The sequence below is a fragment of the Microtus oregoni genome, unplaced genomic scaffold, assembly GCF_018167655.1.
Source record: "Microtus oregoni isolate MIOR12 unplaced genomic scaffold, Mior012 000041F_ref0000270, whole genome shotgun sequence".
NCBI lineage: Eukaryota > Metazoa > Chordata > Mammalia > Rodentia > Cricetidae > Microtus > Microtus oregoni.
In genome coordinates this window covers 3,524,503-3,540,707 of record NW_024543208.1, presented here as the reverse complement: position 1 = coordinate 3,540,707, position 16,205 = coordinate 3,524,503, and the positions used below count along the sequence as shown (strand labels likewise).

The 16,205-nt window shown below is 36.2% G+C and overlaps 1 protein-coding gene across 45 annotated transcripts in view; it reads right to left on the bottom strand.

The window, feature by feature from the left end:
• The window catches only part of Ptprd (protein tyrosine phosphatase receptor type D), a 2,219,644-nt gene that overhangs the window by 169,841 nt on the left and 2,033,598 nt on the right, over nucleotides 1–16,205 (bottom strand). For 31 of the 45 annotated variants that reach the window (XM_041632295.1, XM_041632298.1, XM_041632285.1 and 28 more), the window contains 4 exons: nucleotides 15,907–16,017; nucleotides 14,594–14,605; nucleotides 12,300–12,569; nucleotides 8,574–9,155 (listed from right to left, as the gene is read on the bottom strand). In XM_041632295.1, coding sequence (XP_041488229.1) covers nucleotides 8,574–9,155; nucleotides 12,300–12,569; nucleotides 14,594–14,605; nucleotides 15,907–16,017 — 975 coding nt within the window. The remainder of the gene's footprint in view (nucleotides 1–8,573; nucleotides 9,156–12,299; nucleotides 12,570–14,593; nucleotides 14,606–15,906; nucleotides 16,018–16,205) is intronic. The other 14 variants (XM_041632294.1, XM_041632300.1, XM_041632306.1 and 11 more) reach the window with 1 other exon arrangement.

The following is a 16,205-nucleotide window of genomic DNA, read 5'->3' as shown; positions in this document are numbered from 1 at the left end:
GTAGAATACTCAAGCTCCTTCTCCAGTACCATATCTACCTGCATGATACCATGCTTCTTACCATGATGGCAATGGGCTAAACCTCTGAATTGTAAGACAGGCACAACAAAATGTTTTCCTTTATAGGACTTGTCATGGTCATGGTTTTTCTTCACAGAAATAAAACCCTAACTAAGGCACTGATTATATTTATATAATTCTACCTTAACTCCTTAACAGAGTCTCTGAGCAATAATAACCCTTCAAAATTTTATCTTAACCGGTTACATTTTAAAAAGAAGCTAGGAAACAAAAGTAAAACAAAACTCCATTAAGTATAAATAATTACTTGCAGTTCCTAGATTAAGTTATTTAAATCATAGAGTCTAATGATTAGACCGAATGTTAGCATATCATCCTAAATGGTTCTTTCGTAAACTACACATAAATTCTAAGATGTACTTATCAACAAATTATGGTAACAGAAGCCAACTATGATCACTTCATGTCAGTCATTCAGTCACCTAACTGATAATTCGGAAAGGTCACACATGAGATATAATAAATAATAAAAAACTTTAGCAGTTTAAAATACTCAATAAAGTTTAATAATCCAATCTTCCTTATTAGCTCATAACTGCATTATCTATGCTCAAACCATTATACAAAATACTGAGGTCCACAAGTCTCCACATCTAGCAGGCTGCTTTTGCCTCGGTCTTTTCTGATTGTTGGTGCTCATACCTTGCTATTGCTCAGTAATTTCACCATTACCTTGGATATTAGGGAATGGTAGAATATGATATGACTGAATCTTTCTATATTTCCCATACTCACATGAGAAATAGAGTATATTTTATAAAATGTAACAACAACAAAAATAAAATACAAATAAAGATAGGGCACAGCAGGACAAAAGGGGTTTCTAAAGTATTTTTCTAGCAACTGGAGAATACAAATTCTCAAACACTCATGAAATAACATGATTTGTACATGATGTATGATATAACTTACAAATAATGCTTGAGATATAATTTTCACAGGAAAGGAGGTCTTTGGAGATATAGGATATATTGTTTCTCTTTTACAACCATTTTCCTGAAACGTGATTACAGAATAAGAAAACCTTTTTCTTAAATGGATTTATGTTTTATTTCTAGTCACCCTAGCCATCAGCATAGTGTTTTGCCTGGGTGTCTGTGCATGCTGTAAAAGGGTGGCTTGCTCAGGTTCATGCTTATGCCCAAGGCCAATAACATTCCTTGCCTTCCCCTCTATCTCCACCCCCTATCCCAAAGCCTGTGCCTGTACCTTGACATTCTCATTAATCTGATGTCTCTGGGAACCGCCTTCCAAACAGGTTATCATTCTTTCCCAGCGCCTGCCCAGTGAGTGACCTCATATAGTTATTCAACTTGAAAGACCAAGACAGAGGAACATGAAAGATCAAGAGGCAAGGCAAGGGACTGAAGAAGAAATAAAAACATATGGTACCTGGCAAACGGAAAATGTATTTTCTAAGAGGTAAAAGTCAAAAGCCTGGTTCATGCTACAATGGTTGCAAAGAGCCATTGGGCAGGTGGGATAACTGTGACTGGGTTCCAATAACCTGATGATGAATGGGTTTCTTGGTGTTATGTACATACACATGAATATATGTAGTAATTCTTCTACACTTATATTGATAATTTCTTCCCTTTATTTCCCACAAATCTGTGAAATAATAAAGTCCGTGTTAACATGTGATTCAAACCAAACTAGAACCTAGTTTGAATTTCAAGAATTAGAAACACAGACAATTCCAAAGCAGTTCAGGAACAGTCACTAGGTAGGGGTTTGCTCTTGTCTAAGACTACCAGTTGACATTGACTGAAACGATTGTAGAAATCTAATTAACTTTTGCTTACTTACACTGTTTGATTTTTTTCTTTTATTTTATCTTCCCTGTATTCCTGTTTGGTCTTAATGTTTCATTATTGTTTAGTGACACAGCTTCAACTGATCTAATTCTGTTTGGTTCGAAAAAGAGCTCTTACTGCTAAATAATAAATTGAATAGGAACATCAACACCCCAGAGAGGACAGGTTCCTTTCCCTTTGTAACTTTTGGACAATACAGTACTGGGTTGATGACTTAATTGAAAGTCTTGTCATCTAATAGGCTTGAAGCTTTCCTTCCTTTTCTTCTACAGACTCCTTTTGAAGTGGTTTGGGGTAAAAAGCATGTTTCTTAAATTTGAAATCTGCAGTGGAGACCTAAGCTCCTCAGGAAAGAGGTGCACACCTAGGTGAATAAGGATGCTCTATGGACGCTTCAGGCCAAACAGGAAGGCACATACCTAATGGAAGAGGGACACTGGGTCTCACTAGGCACCAGAAGATTGCAACCTTGTGAAATGAAAGCCCACATTAGATCTAGTACCGATATATATTCAAAAGTATATTGATAATGCATCTTTACATAACAAGTTTTCAATTGTAAGTGATTTAAAAAATAATGGAATTTAGAAAAACAATGCAAAGGCAAAATGCTTCAACAAGTTCAACTCAGTGTGTCCATCGGAGACATGCATTGCCTTTTTATTCTACCATCCTCAAAAACAGCTTATGGATACCAAGAATCACACTTCTTGGAAACTGAGGGTGGAATAAAGAGTGCCATTCTCTTGGGATCAGATTTTCAATTAGAAACAACCAACATGAATTGAAGATTCATAGGGAAAACAAAAGTGCTCAAAAATGAATAGATGTATTCCCAAATGCTTAAATACATCATTTTAATGATCATTAGAAAAATATACAGGAAAATATTTTAAGGGGACTCAACACTAATATATTTGTTTTCTTCAGGCTATCTAGAGACAAAATTAATTTTAATGCCTATCAACTGATATTGCATACCAAATATTATGCCGAAGATCTATTTTACATTATATTCCTGTTTTCATAGTACACAAACATATTTATAAACAAATTTGTAGACATATTTATGCATATATTGTTTTCCTCTTAGTCTTTACATGTTAGGCTTCATTATTGACATTCTTTCAACTTCATATACTAGATTTATTTTATAAGTATCATATGTCATTTTACTTAGAAGACTTTCTGTGTTGTAACAGTCCCTACACCAATTTACTGAACATCAAGGGTAGGGAACAATTTTGACATTACTAACTCATGAAAAATTGCACATATAAATTTAAATGTAATCACTATACATTAGAATAGAATTATGCCAGCATTGATAACAATCAAAATTGAGAATTAACCAAGAAAAGAAGAAATGGAAGTGTAGTATATATATGTCTTAAAAATTATTCTTAGGGTTTGGGGAATAAGAAACTAGGTAAGATAATTAGTTTTGTAAAGATGAGGATCTAAATTCAAATTCCCAGTACTTATGTGAAAAACTGTCTATACCTATGCATGCCTCCAATTTCATCACTGTGGGAGACAGAAAGAGGGTGGTCATTGGGTTACTGGTCACCGGCCTAGCTCCAAGCTCAATGAGAGACCTTTTCTCAGGGCAATAAGGCAGAGAGTAAAAAAGCTTGAAATTTGATGTTACTCACTGAATTCTGTATGTTTGTATAGGCATTTACACCTGCACACATATACATATGTGCACACACAGTAAAGATTCATTGCACACACTTATATATAGATATAAACACACAATGTGCATAAATAAATAAATGATAGATGAAGAGATAAAATTATACTTAAACACTTCTTATATTTGGTTACTTATATTCTACTTGACAATTTAATGTCCACAAAGATATCAATCCCAAAATAAAATAGAATGCCCACTGATGAATATCAAGTACTTGGATATTACTCTAGTTCTTATAATCAACATAAATAAATTTAAAATATACTACGAAATGAGAGAAAACCTTCAATGTCATCAGAAATGTTGATGTACTAGAAGAAATCAGTGAGTAAAATTTAGTGGCCATCTCTGAAAAGCCCATCCTACAGTGCTAATCTACAATTTCATCTCACTGCATAATAAACATGAAATATTGCAAAGGCAATAGAAGCCCCATTATTGCTAAGATAACTAATACTTTAAGGCAGCACATATTTTCAAACATATGCGTCTAACATATTGGCGAATGATAATGAAAGCAAGAGTCAGAATCTGATAGTAAAACCTGACAAAATTCAAAGCAAAATACCCTATATGTGAGAGCCACGACCATATATTGTCAACTGCCATTAAATATAAATATGAAAAGTTTAGTTTTACTATATATGTATTTATCCATTTCTCATTTCTACATTTATAAAAACATTCACAGAAAACTTACAGTGGGCTCACATTTTTGAGCATTAGAGTAAAGGATTTTTTTTTTTTAATTTGCTTGTATTGTCCTGTTGATGTAAACTAATTTAATGTTTTAGAAAATTCTAGAGACCTCGAGTCAGTATTTCTCAATTAAACATTTATATTTTAACACTTTTCTGATTTAAATGTTGCTGTAGGCTTCTTTTCTATAAAATATTAAAAGTAAGATCGCTGGATAGTGTACACCTCCAATACTAGCATTTGGGAAGAGAAGCATCAGGAGTTCATGGTGGTCCTCAGCTGCAGAGTAAACTCAAGGTCAATCTACACTAAATACTCTTAAAAGAGTCTGCAGACAGGTCCAAAGATTGTTCTAAATGAGGTCGGCAATTCTTTCCAAAGAAAGCTCAGAAATGACACAAACCAGAATTTAAGGTTTATCATGCCTGTTGGCATGAATTTCAAGCAATATTTATATATTGCATTAAGGATGTAGTTCCTAAGACTTCTTTAGCAGTTCTATGTTCCTTCTACCAAATATAGTTAGCATATATTATTGCAATAATCAATTCCAGAAAACTAAAGCGTGTATTCTTTTCTTTCTGGATGTTTTAGTTGAAATGGACGAGGGGTGTGTCACAGCATAAATGTTTTCCTTGCCAACATCCATCCATTTTCTATGTCTTTGAGGTAAGCTAATTGCAAGGGATGATTGCACCAGAAAATAGAGCTACGGAAAATGAGGAGGAGTCACCCATAGTTCTCAGAAACAATAACTTCAGCAAAAATATATTTTATATCTAAAGATTATTATAGTCTGCTGGACCAATACTGACAGCCAAAAGGATTTATTCTTTTGACTGAATATGAATTAGTTGTCATGTTCTGACTTTCTCTACCACTATGAACACACTAAATAAATCAACAAGTTGTATCCAACAGAATGTCGATTATCATAGATAAGATGCAAAATGATTACTTCTCTTTTAAACTAACTTTGTTCTTCAGGACAGTTTTACTTATTTATTCATTTTGTATCCAGTTTAAACACAATGAGGAATGTTGGTGTTGGGGGAATTCATGGTCATAAAATGAAACGAGCACGGGTCAGACCCCAAAGATGCCAAAGTGCCCTTTTTATGTCTACGTAATTAAATTTATTTAAATTATTTCGAACAATATCATTTTGTAGCCTTACTGAAAACTATGGTTTTTTTAGCCTTTATATAACCACTCTAAAGGAATGTTTGATGATGGCAACATACTCTTGGGTAGCCATGATTCTAGGGACTAGGAGAAGGCTCAGCGAGAACTTCACCAGACCTGATAGCCCTGCATTTGACAGCTGCCACTAATGTGCAACCGCCTTTGTTAATGAAGTCTACAGGACATCTCCAATCACTTTGCTACGTGGGGAGGTCATAAGAAATATGGACTTTAGCAGGCATTAGGTTCTCTGCCTTTTCACATCTCCATGAGAATTCAAGCTACAGTTTATGGAAAGGTACAGGAAATTTCTTTATGTCAGAGACAGACACACAGACACATACACACACACACACACACACACACACACACAGAGAGAGAGAGAGAGAGAGAGAGAGAGAGAGAGAGAGAGAATAGAATGCACCTTCGTACAATCACGTACATTTTCTAATTTTGGTACTGAATTAAATCAGACCTTCCAAAAGGAAAATTACTGTATGGAATTGACTCAACTGTTTTTTCACACACAGCATCCATGTACCTATGCTTGTGTCCACTGGTAGTTTAAACAATACACCATTTAAAAATCACTTTTACATTATTCACCAAGTTGGGATAGAAGGATAGGTTTCTGTAATTCAATATTCTGTATATAAAGATATTCATGAGTCTCAGGGATTTGCATATTTTGACTAAATTTGATTTCAGAAAAAAAAAAATTCTTGTTTCTTGGGTAGTTAAATCCTTTGTCTCCTGAATATAAATTAAAACACTGCAGCTTGCTAGGCTTAAGTTTGTAGTTATAAAACTTAATCAAACCTAGTGCCTGGGCATAATAATAGTGATTTTAAGAAAAATGATCATTTTTTAACTCCATTCAAAACACTTGAAACATTTCAGAGTTGAAATTAAATTTAACCTTACTATATTTGTAATTTTAAATAATAAGAAGAATAAATTATATAGTCTCCAACTCTCTTTACCTACTAAATACCTAGTATGTACAAACACATTAAAGCGATCACATTAGGAAATTCATCATTTAAAAATGATGGCAGTTAGAAGTATCCAGGGTTTTTTGACATCAGCTGCACCAGTAACTTTATGACCCAAGACCTAAATCTGCTTCATTTTTGCTCCCTTAGTTTTACTTGCTGTCAAAGTCTTCTCCTCTATTTAGATCATAAGTACCAATGTCCACAAGATACACACAGCATATGGGATAACATTTATTAGCTGCTATTGTTTTATTTTAGCTATTATGTTTCCCCATTAGCTAATCCATATTGTGGAGGAAACGGATGGTTATTTCCTCACAAATTGCATGATGAGGTCCTAGAACTCAGCACCACAAAGCATTACTAGGGGAGACAAATTAAGTTATGAGGGAGTTTTTAGGTTGACCTAATTCTCATGACCAATGTGCAAATTTAAACACATACTTGCACTTTGAAACAGCACAGTGTGGAGATATATTAAGGAGCACGTGCTTCTACAAGCTAACAAATGACAGCACTCAGGGACAGGTAGAGAACACACCTTTTCCCATAGTGTTCTGAAAGCAATCCTGTGATATTTTGATTCCAGCCTTTTAGGGCCTAGACCTGTGAGGCAATATAGTTCTGCTGTTCAAACTACCAAGTCTGTAGCACTTAAAAAATAAATAGAACCACAAAAAAAAAATATTCAATTACAGTTACTATGACAACAGATGAGACAACTGAAATTCAGAGAGACAAAGAATTGTGGTTAATTTGTTGTTGTTGTCTTCAAGACAGCCTCTCTCTCTCTCTCTCTCTCTCTCTCTCTCTTCTTTTCTTTATTTTTTTCGGTTTTTTTTTTTTTATGTTGCCTTGGCTGTCCTAGAACTCACTCTGTAGACCGAGCTTGCCTCAAACTCGGAGATCTGTCTGCCTCTGCCTCCCAGGCCCATGTACTAAAGTTTGGTTACCAGTCTATGGAATTTAGCAACCTGGCACTTAGCAGACTGATGTAGAGGGAGTCCTCTGAAAAGAAGGGGGGATTGGAAACCTATCCCTCTTGTGTCTACCTGTTTGACTTTCTCCCGTCTTCATGGTAAAAGGCATATTTGCTGTTGGGATGCTGAAGATACACAGCAAGCTGACCACAGGCTTAGGGCTGATCTGACCTCCAGTAATCTCTTTCTTCCATTTAGCTGTTAAAGGTGTTTCACCACAGTAACAAAAAACTGACACACAAAAAAAATTCATTCGAATTCCCCAAGCTTGGTGTAACTTAAGAATTAGATTGTGATCCAGTCACTCCAATATGATAGTCAAAACATGAGAAAAGCTTAAAGTAGAATATAAGCCCCATTCTCTTTTTTTGTGCCATATTTACTGGTTTTAGAGCTTCTGGAATCACAATAATATTATCTTAAACAGCTGACACTTCTGAGAAAAGGCTATCGAGAAAAAGAACAATGTTCATAGATCTCTATTATTTTCCAGTGAAAACCTTAAGTAAGTTTACATATTTCCTTGCATATTAATATAGTGAATGAAGGAATGCAGAAGTACAAAGGCCAATAATGAAGGAACATAGATTTGCTATGACTGTAGTGAAATATATACATTTATAACTGGCTTTGAGACACCTAGCTTTCACACAGTATAGCAAGAAAATAATCTGTGAACAAGCTCAGAAGAACCAAATAATGGTAAAGTCAAATAAAGCAAAAACCTGCTGAAAACATGCTTGAGACCTGGGACCCCAAAGATAGGAAGTAAAGACCCAGAGTTAGAAAACTCCTAAAGCCCACACAAGCCAGGAAAAGAAGGCATGGGTGCACTCTAGGAATGAAACCAGAGAAAAGGAATTAATCCTTCATCAGGATTAACAATATTTTCCCTATACATTTATAGATAGTGTGTCCAATTGTATAGTTCTTGTACAGATCCTCAGAAAAAATGGTATGTTGCCCAAAGTTTCATAGATTAAAGCAAACTTAAAAGCACAATACGAAGTCCTAAATCTCAACAACTTTGTTTTCTATTATCTTTGCTGTTTCTTTCTTTGTTCTTATCTTTCCCACAGCCACCTGCCCCATTTCCCATGTAGAAAAAACTTACCTCCTGTCTGTGTGATGACTTGTATGTCACTTGAAAGAGGGCCATCTCCAATTGAGGTAAAAGCCAGGACTTTGACAGAGTATGTTTTTTGGGGTACTAAATTGCCAATAGTAGTGATCTGGCTATCAGCTACATTGTGTTTCATCCAGTTGTTGACATGTTGGGTCGGGTCCATTGTATAATAAACTCTATATCCTTGGATCTGTCCATTTGGCTCCTCAGGTTCTTTCCACTGTACCAAAATGGTGGTTGAGCTCAACATGCGTGCCTGGACATCTCGTGGGGCACTGGATGGTGCTTGCTCTGAGGTCTGTGTTAATACAGGCTCACTTGGTGGACCTCGACCAATGTTATTTACAGCAACAACTCTAACTTCATAATCCGAGTAGGGACTTAGTCCAGCAACACTGTAGCGTGTGGTTGCTATCCCATCAATTTCTTTGTATGGTTCTTCAGAATTTTTAGGCTTATGTTGAATGATGTAGTAAGAGACGGGGTCGGGGTTCCCAGAGTCCCACGTCAGCGTGATGCTTGTAGCTGTACTCTCAGTCACTACTGGAGTTCCTGGAGGCTTGGGTAAGGCTTTGGGACAGAAAAAAAAAAGACAATGACCATTTTTCCTTCTCAGCTGATATAAAAATCACTATATTCGATTATTAATTTGACAAGATTATACCACTACTGAAGATTTAATCAGATGAAGCAACGCATCATGTCCAAAGAGGTCAAGAGAACCGTAAAATACAAATAGGTGGCCGAGAACCCACCTTCCTAGCAGATGATGGCATTTTGGGGGTTGTACTCATATGTACACTTATTCACTACGTGATCCTGGATAAATCACTTACTATCTTTTCACTTTTGTTTCCTCACATGAAAACTGGACAAGCTGCATTACTGGAGTCTCACTGCACTGTGGAGTAGCTGTATTTTACAGATATGCTGTGGAGATTAATGAGCTAAGTAAGTAATATACATAGGCTTTGGGGCTTTCATAAACACTAACTGCAATTATTACAATTTTTACTTCCACTGTTTGGTCACTTAATCCCTGGTTCAATAAATTAATGTTGTAAATACATACCAATAGACATTAAATCTGGAATATATGGAAATGAAATTCAATTGCTATTAAGGAACTAGTATTGAATTGTTTTCTATTTGTCAAAAATAAAGAACGTTATGAATTTCTTAGTGTCTTGGCTCACTCCTTGTCAACTTTGCACAAAGTAGAGAGTTATCTGAGGAGAGGGAAGCACAATGAAGAAAATGTCTCCATGGATTGGCTTGTGGCTAAGTCTATGGGAGTATTTTCTTAAGTGGTGATTGATGTGGGAGGACCCAGCCATTGTGGGTAGTCTCACCCAAGCACAGGTGGTCTTGGGGCATAAAAGAAAACAAGAGAGTCAGGATAAAGAGCAGTGATCCTCCAGGGCTTCTATTTCAGGACCCCCTTCAATGATGAACTGTGATATATAAGTTTAAGCTAAAATAAACCCTTTCTTCCTCAATTGCTTTTGGTTATTGTTATTTAAAAAAGCAATAGAAAACACGACTAAGATACTTAAAAATAACCTATCTACAATTATTAAGGTAGAACTATGACAGTGTACTTTGCCTGGCAAATGAGGAGGCCTGGGTTGATTCTCATCAATCCCCCCCAAACACACCCCACCTCACCCACCCTACCCCACACACACATAAAATAAGGGAAGTAAAACAATAATTTCAAGTCATGTTTCTTCATAATTCTCAAAATTTCTTGAGAATTTTAAGACATATTCACAAGTCACATTCTAAAGTATTTTGTCAATAATATTTTTTTTGTATTCTTCATTGGATATATCTAAGATTATAGCTATTCAACAAACCTCAGTATTTAAATATGTTGTTTTGGTTATCTGAATTTCTCCTTATAACAGAACAAATCTCAAAAACATCTTAAGACTGCAAACCATCATTACTGGAGGTCTCATTTTTTAAGCTTTATGCTGGATAAAAAGCCAAAAATCTCCAAATGATAATGATTATAATTAAATCATATCCTGTTAGCATGAGGCCAGGATCACAGCAGCTTAGAAACCACCAGACTTTAGTATTTTTCCTGTTTTGTTTTCCTTCTGTCTTCTTTCAATTTTTACCTTTTTATTTCATATTTGAAGTAGGAAAAGATAGGGAAACAGGAACATTCAGGACAACAAAGACACAAAAGTGAGTATGATAACTATTTGGTATTACTCTCACTTCAAAAATCTTTAATGTCTTTTACAAACCTCAAATATTGAAGCTCAAATGCCTATAATAAAACTAGGTGGTATGCTTTCTGCATATTACCAATATTCACATCATCACAATATTTAGCAAAGAAACATTACCAAAATTAGTAGCAAAAATACATTTATTTAAATATTCTGAACTGTGTGCAGAATGAATAACTCTGAATGCTGCAGAAAAAAAAATTGTTGCTAAATAAGGTTGTGTTTCCTAAACTGGCATCATTGGTTGAACTAGCACACTTCTGTACAGTAAGGGTGTGTATCTATAACATGTGAACAATGACAAACATGCTTAATAGTTTAAGGATAAATAAGATACAAGATTGCATGATGCAATATGGATAATGTATACTTTTGTTCTTATGCCATATGATATGCTGGATATATATGCTCAGTTAGAGATATGATACAAATTTTAACAAGTGTGATGCCTTTTATAAATCCATGCTTCCCAAATAGAATGATGATTTAAGTTCATTTTGGACTAATTCTAGACACTGACAGGAAACTCAAATCGCACTCACTATGACCCGATTTGTAAGTTTTCTAGAATTATATAAGTGCTGGGTAAAAGAAAGTGATATTCACACATATTCAACTCCAGTTTTTTGCTGGAAAAAATATGTTCACAGAATATAACACTTTGGTTATATTTAGTACAATTGTTGAAGAAGAGAATATTTCATGAGTATTCATATATGCAAGGTGAAGGACAGAGCTAAGATAGAACAGATTCATTTACATTTTTATTCTTAATGGTAGGGCCATCAAATAGAGCAACTATTATTAGTTCATACTGATTCTATCACTATCTCTTATTTCTATATTTTTTCAGAGATTTAATGCTTTTAATGACACTCATTAATATTCTTCTCATGACTCGTATCAAAAATCTGGACCAAATCAAAGTCTGCAGGCCATCCATCTTACCAGAACAGTAGACCTGGTGTAATATTCCTGACTCTATCTACTCAGGGACTAAGCCAGACTTGCTCCTAAAAATTCTAATAATTATCCCAATTTAGATTCCTAATATCTTAGGAAAGTCTCTGCAAATAGATTTGAGTAATAAATCTTTGATCCTACTTCCTTAGGAGGCTAAAATAAGAGGTCACTGACTGATGACTTGTATAGGATACAGTGTAAATTAAATCATAGCATGCAGTTCAATGAAAACTCATCAAAATTAAAATGACAGAAGGAAAAAGATGTTGATTAGTGGTGGAACACTCATATGGCCCTCCCAAATATGAAAGAAGGTAGAAAAGGAGAGAAAAAGAAAGAGAAAGGTGAGAGAAATTGGTCCACCTATGACATGACATTTTCTATACTATGACAGATGGGATTAGGTACTATACAACTGAAGCACTGAGTGATGAATTGGTTAATTTTAAAATCCTGAATCTAGGATGAGCATAACTCAGATTTTCAGAGCATGATCTCAGCATACCTTTGACAGCGATCTGTGCTATTGCTTCAATGACGCCCAGTGTTGACATAGCAACACAGGTGTAATTTGCTGACTGTCTTACATCATTCAGTTCGAGGACATTTCTTCCTATTGGCATATCATCTTCAGGTGTCAGATCTTCTGCCCCCAACATCCACTTCACATAAGGCATTGGTGACCCCACTGCCACACAGGTGATATTAACACTTCCACCTGGCATTATTTCATGATTAGTGGGTGGGATAGAGAATCTTGGTGGGACACGGCGAACTGGAACAAAACACAATGCAACATGATAACATATACAAGGCAAGAATAAAGCAGCCAGTTAAACAGATGACATGCACCATACAGACATGATTAAACAATTGAACTGTAAATTATCCAAAATCACAACCAAAAAAAACTGTGAATAATACAGACCATACAAGTATGGTGTGTGTATACACAGAATCATTTATTTAGTTTAATCATTGATATCTTAGACACATCATACAACAGTTGATTCAGACCTATATAGGCCCACACAAAAAAAGAAAAACTATCTACAAGTTAACAATATACAAACACCATGCATAAGATAAACACCAAAATATATACATACATGCATATAACAATGATTTTATGCAGGCATGTATATGCAAAAGCCGACAGGATGGTCATCAGCATGTGTGAGTATCAAGACTGACATCAATGCTGTGTACTCCTAGCTGATATGTATGTGTGTACGAGGTAGTCACATCCCAGCCCTGGAAATCATCACCTTGAGTACACTGAAACAGCAATTTATTTGCTTTCAGCTCAAAACTTCAACTAACAATGGATAAACACAGAAATACATATACATATATATGTGTGTATGTACATATATATATATGTATATATATAGTGTGTGTGTATGTGTGTCTGTGTCTGTGAGATGTGTCTACTGTGTAGCTGTGACTATGTGTGTGCATATAGAAACTGACAGTCACAGAAGAAGAAACAAACAACATCAGTAGATACTATACTGGATTGAGTCATGCGAGCCATGCACAAGATGGACTCTTAAGATCCACAATAGAACAATGGAAGAATGGCTGGAATCCTAGACAAGGGTAAAGAAGAAATAGTGGGAAATTAAGAATAAAGATAAAGAAAGAAGGTAGAGTGTAGTGACTGAAATGTGGACTTGTTTGGAAGTTAGAAGTTAACAGGGTAGACGATTACAGGGAGGTTGTTACAGGTAAGGTTTGTAGACTTGGGGAGGGGATTCACATTCAGGATTCCATCCAGCTTGTATAGAAGGTTAAATAGCATCAATGACCACAGAATCCAGTAAGTGGAATTTATGTCTATATTCAATGTGATAGACACTGGGTCTAAAATACATAGCAGGATGTGACATTAAGAGGAGTTATCATATTAAAACAACATGACACAGAAAAAATAAAAAATAAAAAAGACCCACTACCAAGCAAACACGGTTCAGTGCTCCTGCTTCAGATAATCTGCATGCTCTGTTGTGTTAAATTCATGCACCTTGACAATGTAGAAAGCTCAGGTGAGGAAGAAAGAGCTTCTGTCTGGGACTTCAGGGGCAAAACCTTACACTGTAAGAATATTAAAACCAAAGGGGCAACCTTCACGAGTACACTCTTAATACAGAGAACAAACACTGATTTCTGATGTTATAGGAAAGGACGTGGAAACATCTTCTTAACCCCAAGATAGAAAGGGATTCTGTCTAAAAACTCTGGCTACACTTAGGATCAGAAAACCTCTACCTGGAGAGGGCTCATTGCAATGGTGTAAGGGTGAGTGACATCCATAGGAAGGGATGGGGCTAAGCATGCCTCCTGCAGTCAACTCAGAGGTTACTGAAGCAAGCAGGGGCCAGCACAGACTCTGAGGTGTCAAAGAACATATCAAGAAAAAATAGAGGGGCCGGGGAACAATTATAAAACATCACCTGTGGGCAGCAGGCACCCGGAGAAGACAAAAATAAAAGGTGGGTGGAAGATGGGAAGAGTTGGGGGTGGGGGTAGGAAAGCAGGAACACTGACCAATGCACTGGACCACAGAAAGTTACGTGTTACCAGTTCCCATGCACCCAGGTATATTTTCTCCCATCATGCACGGCATTTAGACACCACCAGCAAGCAACAGAAGCCAAGGCCAGAACATTCTCTGCAATTATATACCATTAACCAAAAGAAGACCACAGTGCAGCTACATTCATTTCATTTGTATTCTTTGTTATTGGTTTAAGTAATAGTTTTGTAAGGTGGGTAAAAAGTAAAAAACACACCAACCTTCTCGCAGCTCTGAGGGATGTAGGGGGGTTTGATGCAGAACACAATGAAATGAGGAAAAGGAGAAAAACAAGGGAAACACAGAGAGAGTAAAAAGGCCATATCAAGGCTTTCAACCACTACTTGAACATTGCTAAGTAATTCTAGTTCATCTTCCTACCTCAGATGGAAAAGTTAGCAATACCTCAGAGACTAATGCAGTATTAGGAACAATAGCTAGCATCATTTTGAAATTTTCCATAGAAGAAGGAATGCATGCCTCATGCAGCAAAGGAGGTCACCATTGTGAGAAAAAAGGATTGGGGCCCTCAAATAATTTGGGGAAGATTCTCGGTACACAGCACTCCCAACCCCACCCGAGGTACAGACTCCACAGTGAGGGAGGCAAAAGGCATCCCCAGGGGCACACAATTATCACTGACAAAAATTTCAAAATCAAGCTAGGTATTTTCTTAACGAACCCCATACTGTAGTACCTTAAAGAACAGGCCGAACCATTCCCTCCCCCACCCATGCCTTCTATGATTATTTGGATTTGTAGACCCACAATGGAAATGTTTCCAACAGAAAATAAGGCAAAACAAAATACAGCTCTGAGAACTCTGGGAAGAGGGGTGTATACCTTCCAGCTGAATTAAAAGTTATAGCCATTCCTATGCTCAAGATGCAATCATTTAAATACTCATAAGAAAATATGACTGGCTCTTTATACTTCATTCTTACTTCAAGAAGAGCTAATACTACTTCCTAAAATATAATCATTATCCTATGGCGTATAGATGCATATGCACAAATATAAAACTGTGATGTAATTAGGACAGCATAAGAGGAAAGGATGCAATTGTGCTATTTTTTATCTAGTCACTGCTTTTCTTAGTCTGGAGACTTTATGCCCCTAGCTCCACAGCAGAGGTCACGGAGTTATAAATAAACACCTTCATGCTTAGAGCTGGTTAGTAGTACACCGAGCACGTACTTCAAAATTTGTAAGGAAACAAATTAGAAACAACAGGTGGAAAAAATGTGAAAGGAAAGAAGAAAACTTCAAACAAATGCAAAGCACAGTCATTCAGTACAATCAAAGTAGAATCGGAAATAACAATGCAGACAATTATCTACAAACCTCAAGCCTCATGTAGTTTGAAAAACAACAGATACCAAATTTTAATTTCCTACTTAGTAAACTGCTTCAGCAACAGTAATCATTACCAAATCCTCTTGTTAACACTTCCATAATCACATAGACCCTGTGAGCATCTCAACTCCCCCTGAGCCTGAATGGAGAAGACATGCCAGGATTATGCCATTCCTACCTCTGACATATAAATTGGCAGGGGCAGAGTAACGAGTGCCCGCGCTGTTGGTGGCAACACACTCATATTTTCCTTGGTCAGATTCTTCACTCTGTTCGATCTGCAGGGCTCCTGTATAGATATAAAATATATCACCAAAGATGTGGTCAGAGAAGGCTTTTGAGGTTCAGCAAGCTAAACCTCTTAACAATATGAAAAGCCCTGCAAAGCGAAGGTCCACTCAACGTCGGTTCAATCTCTTGCTAAGTTGCACAGACAGAAAATGATGCGATGAGAAAAACATATAGAGATTATTTTTT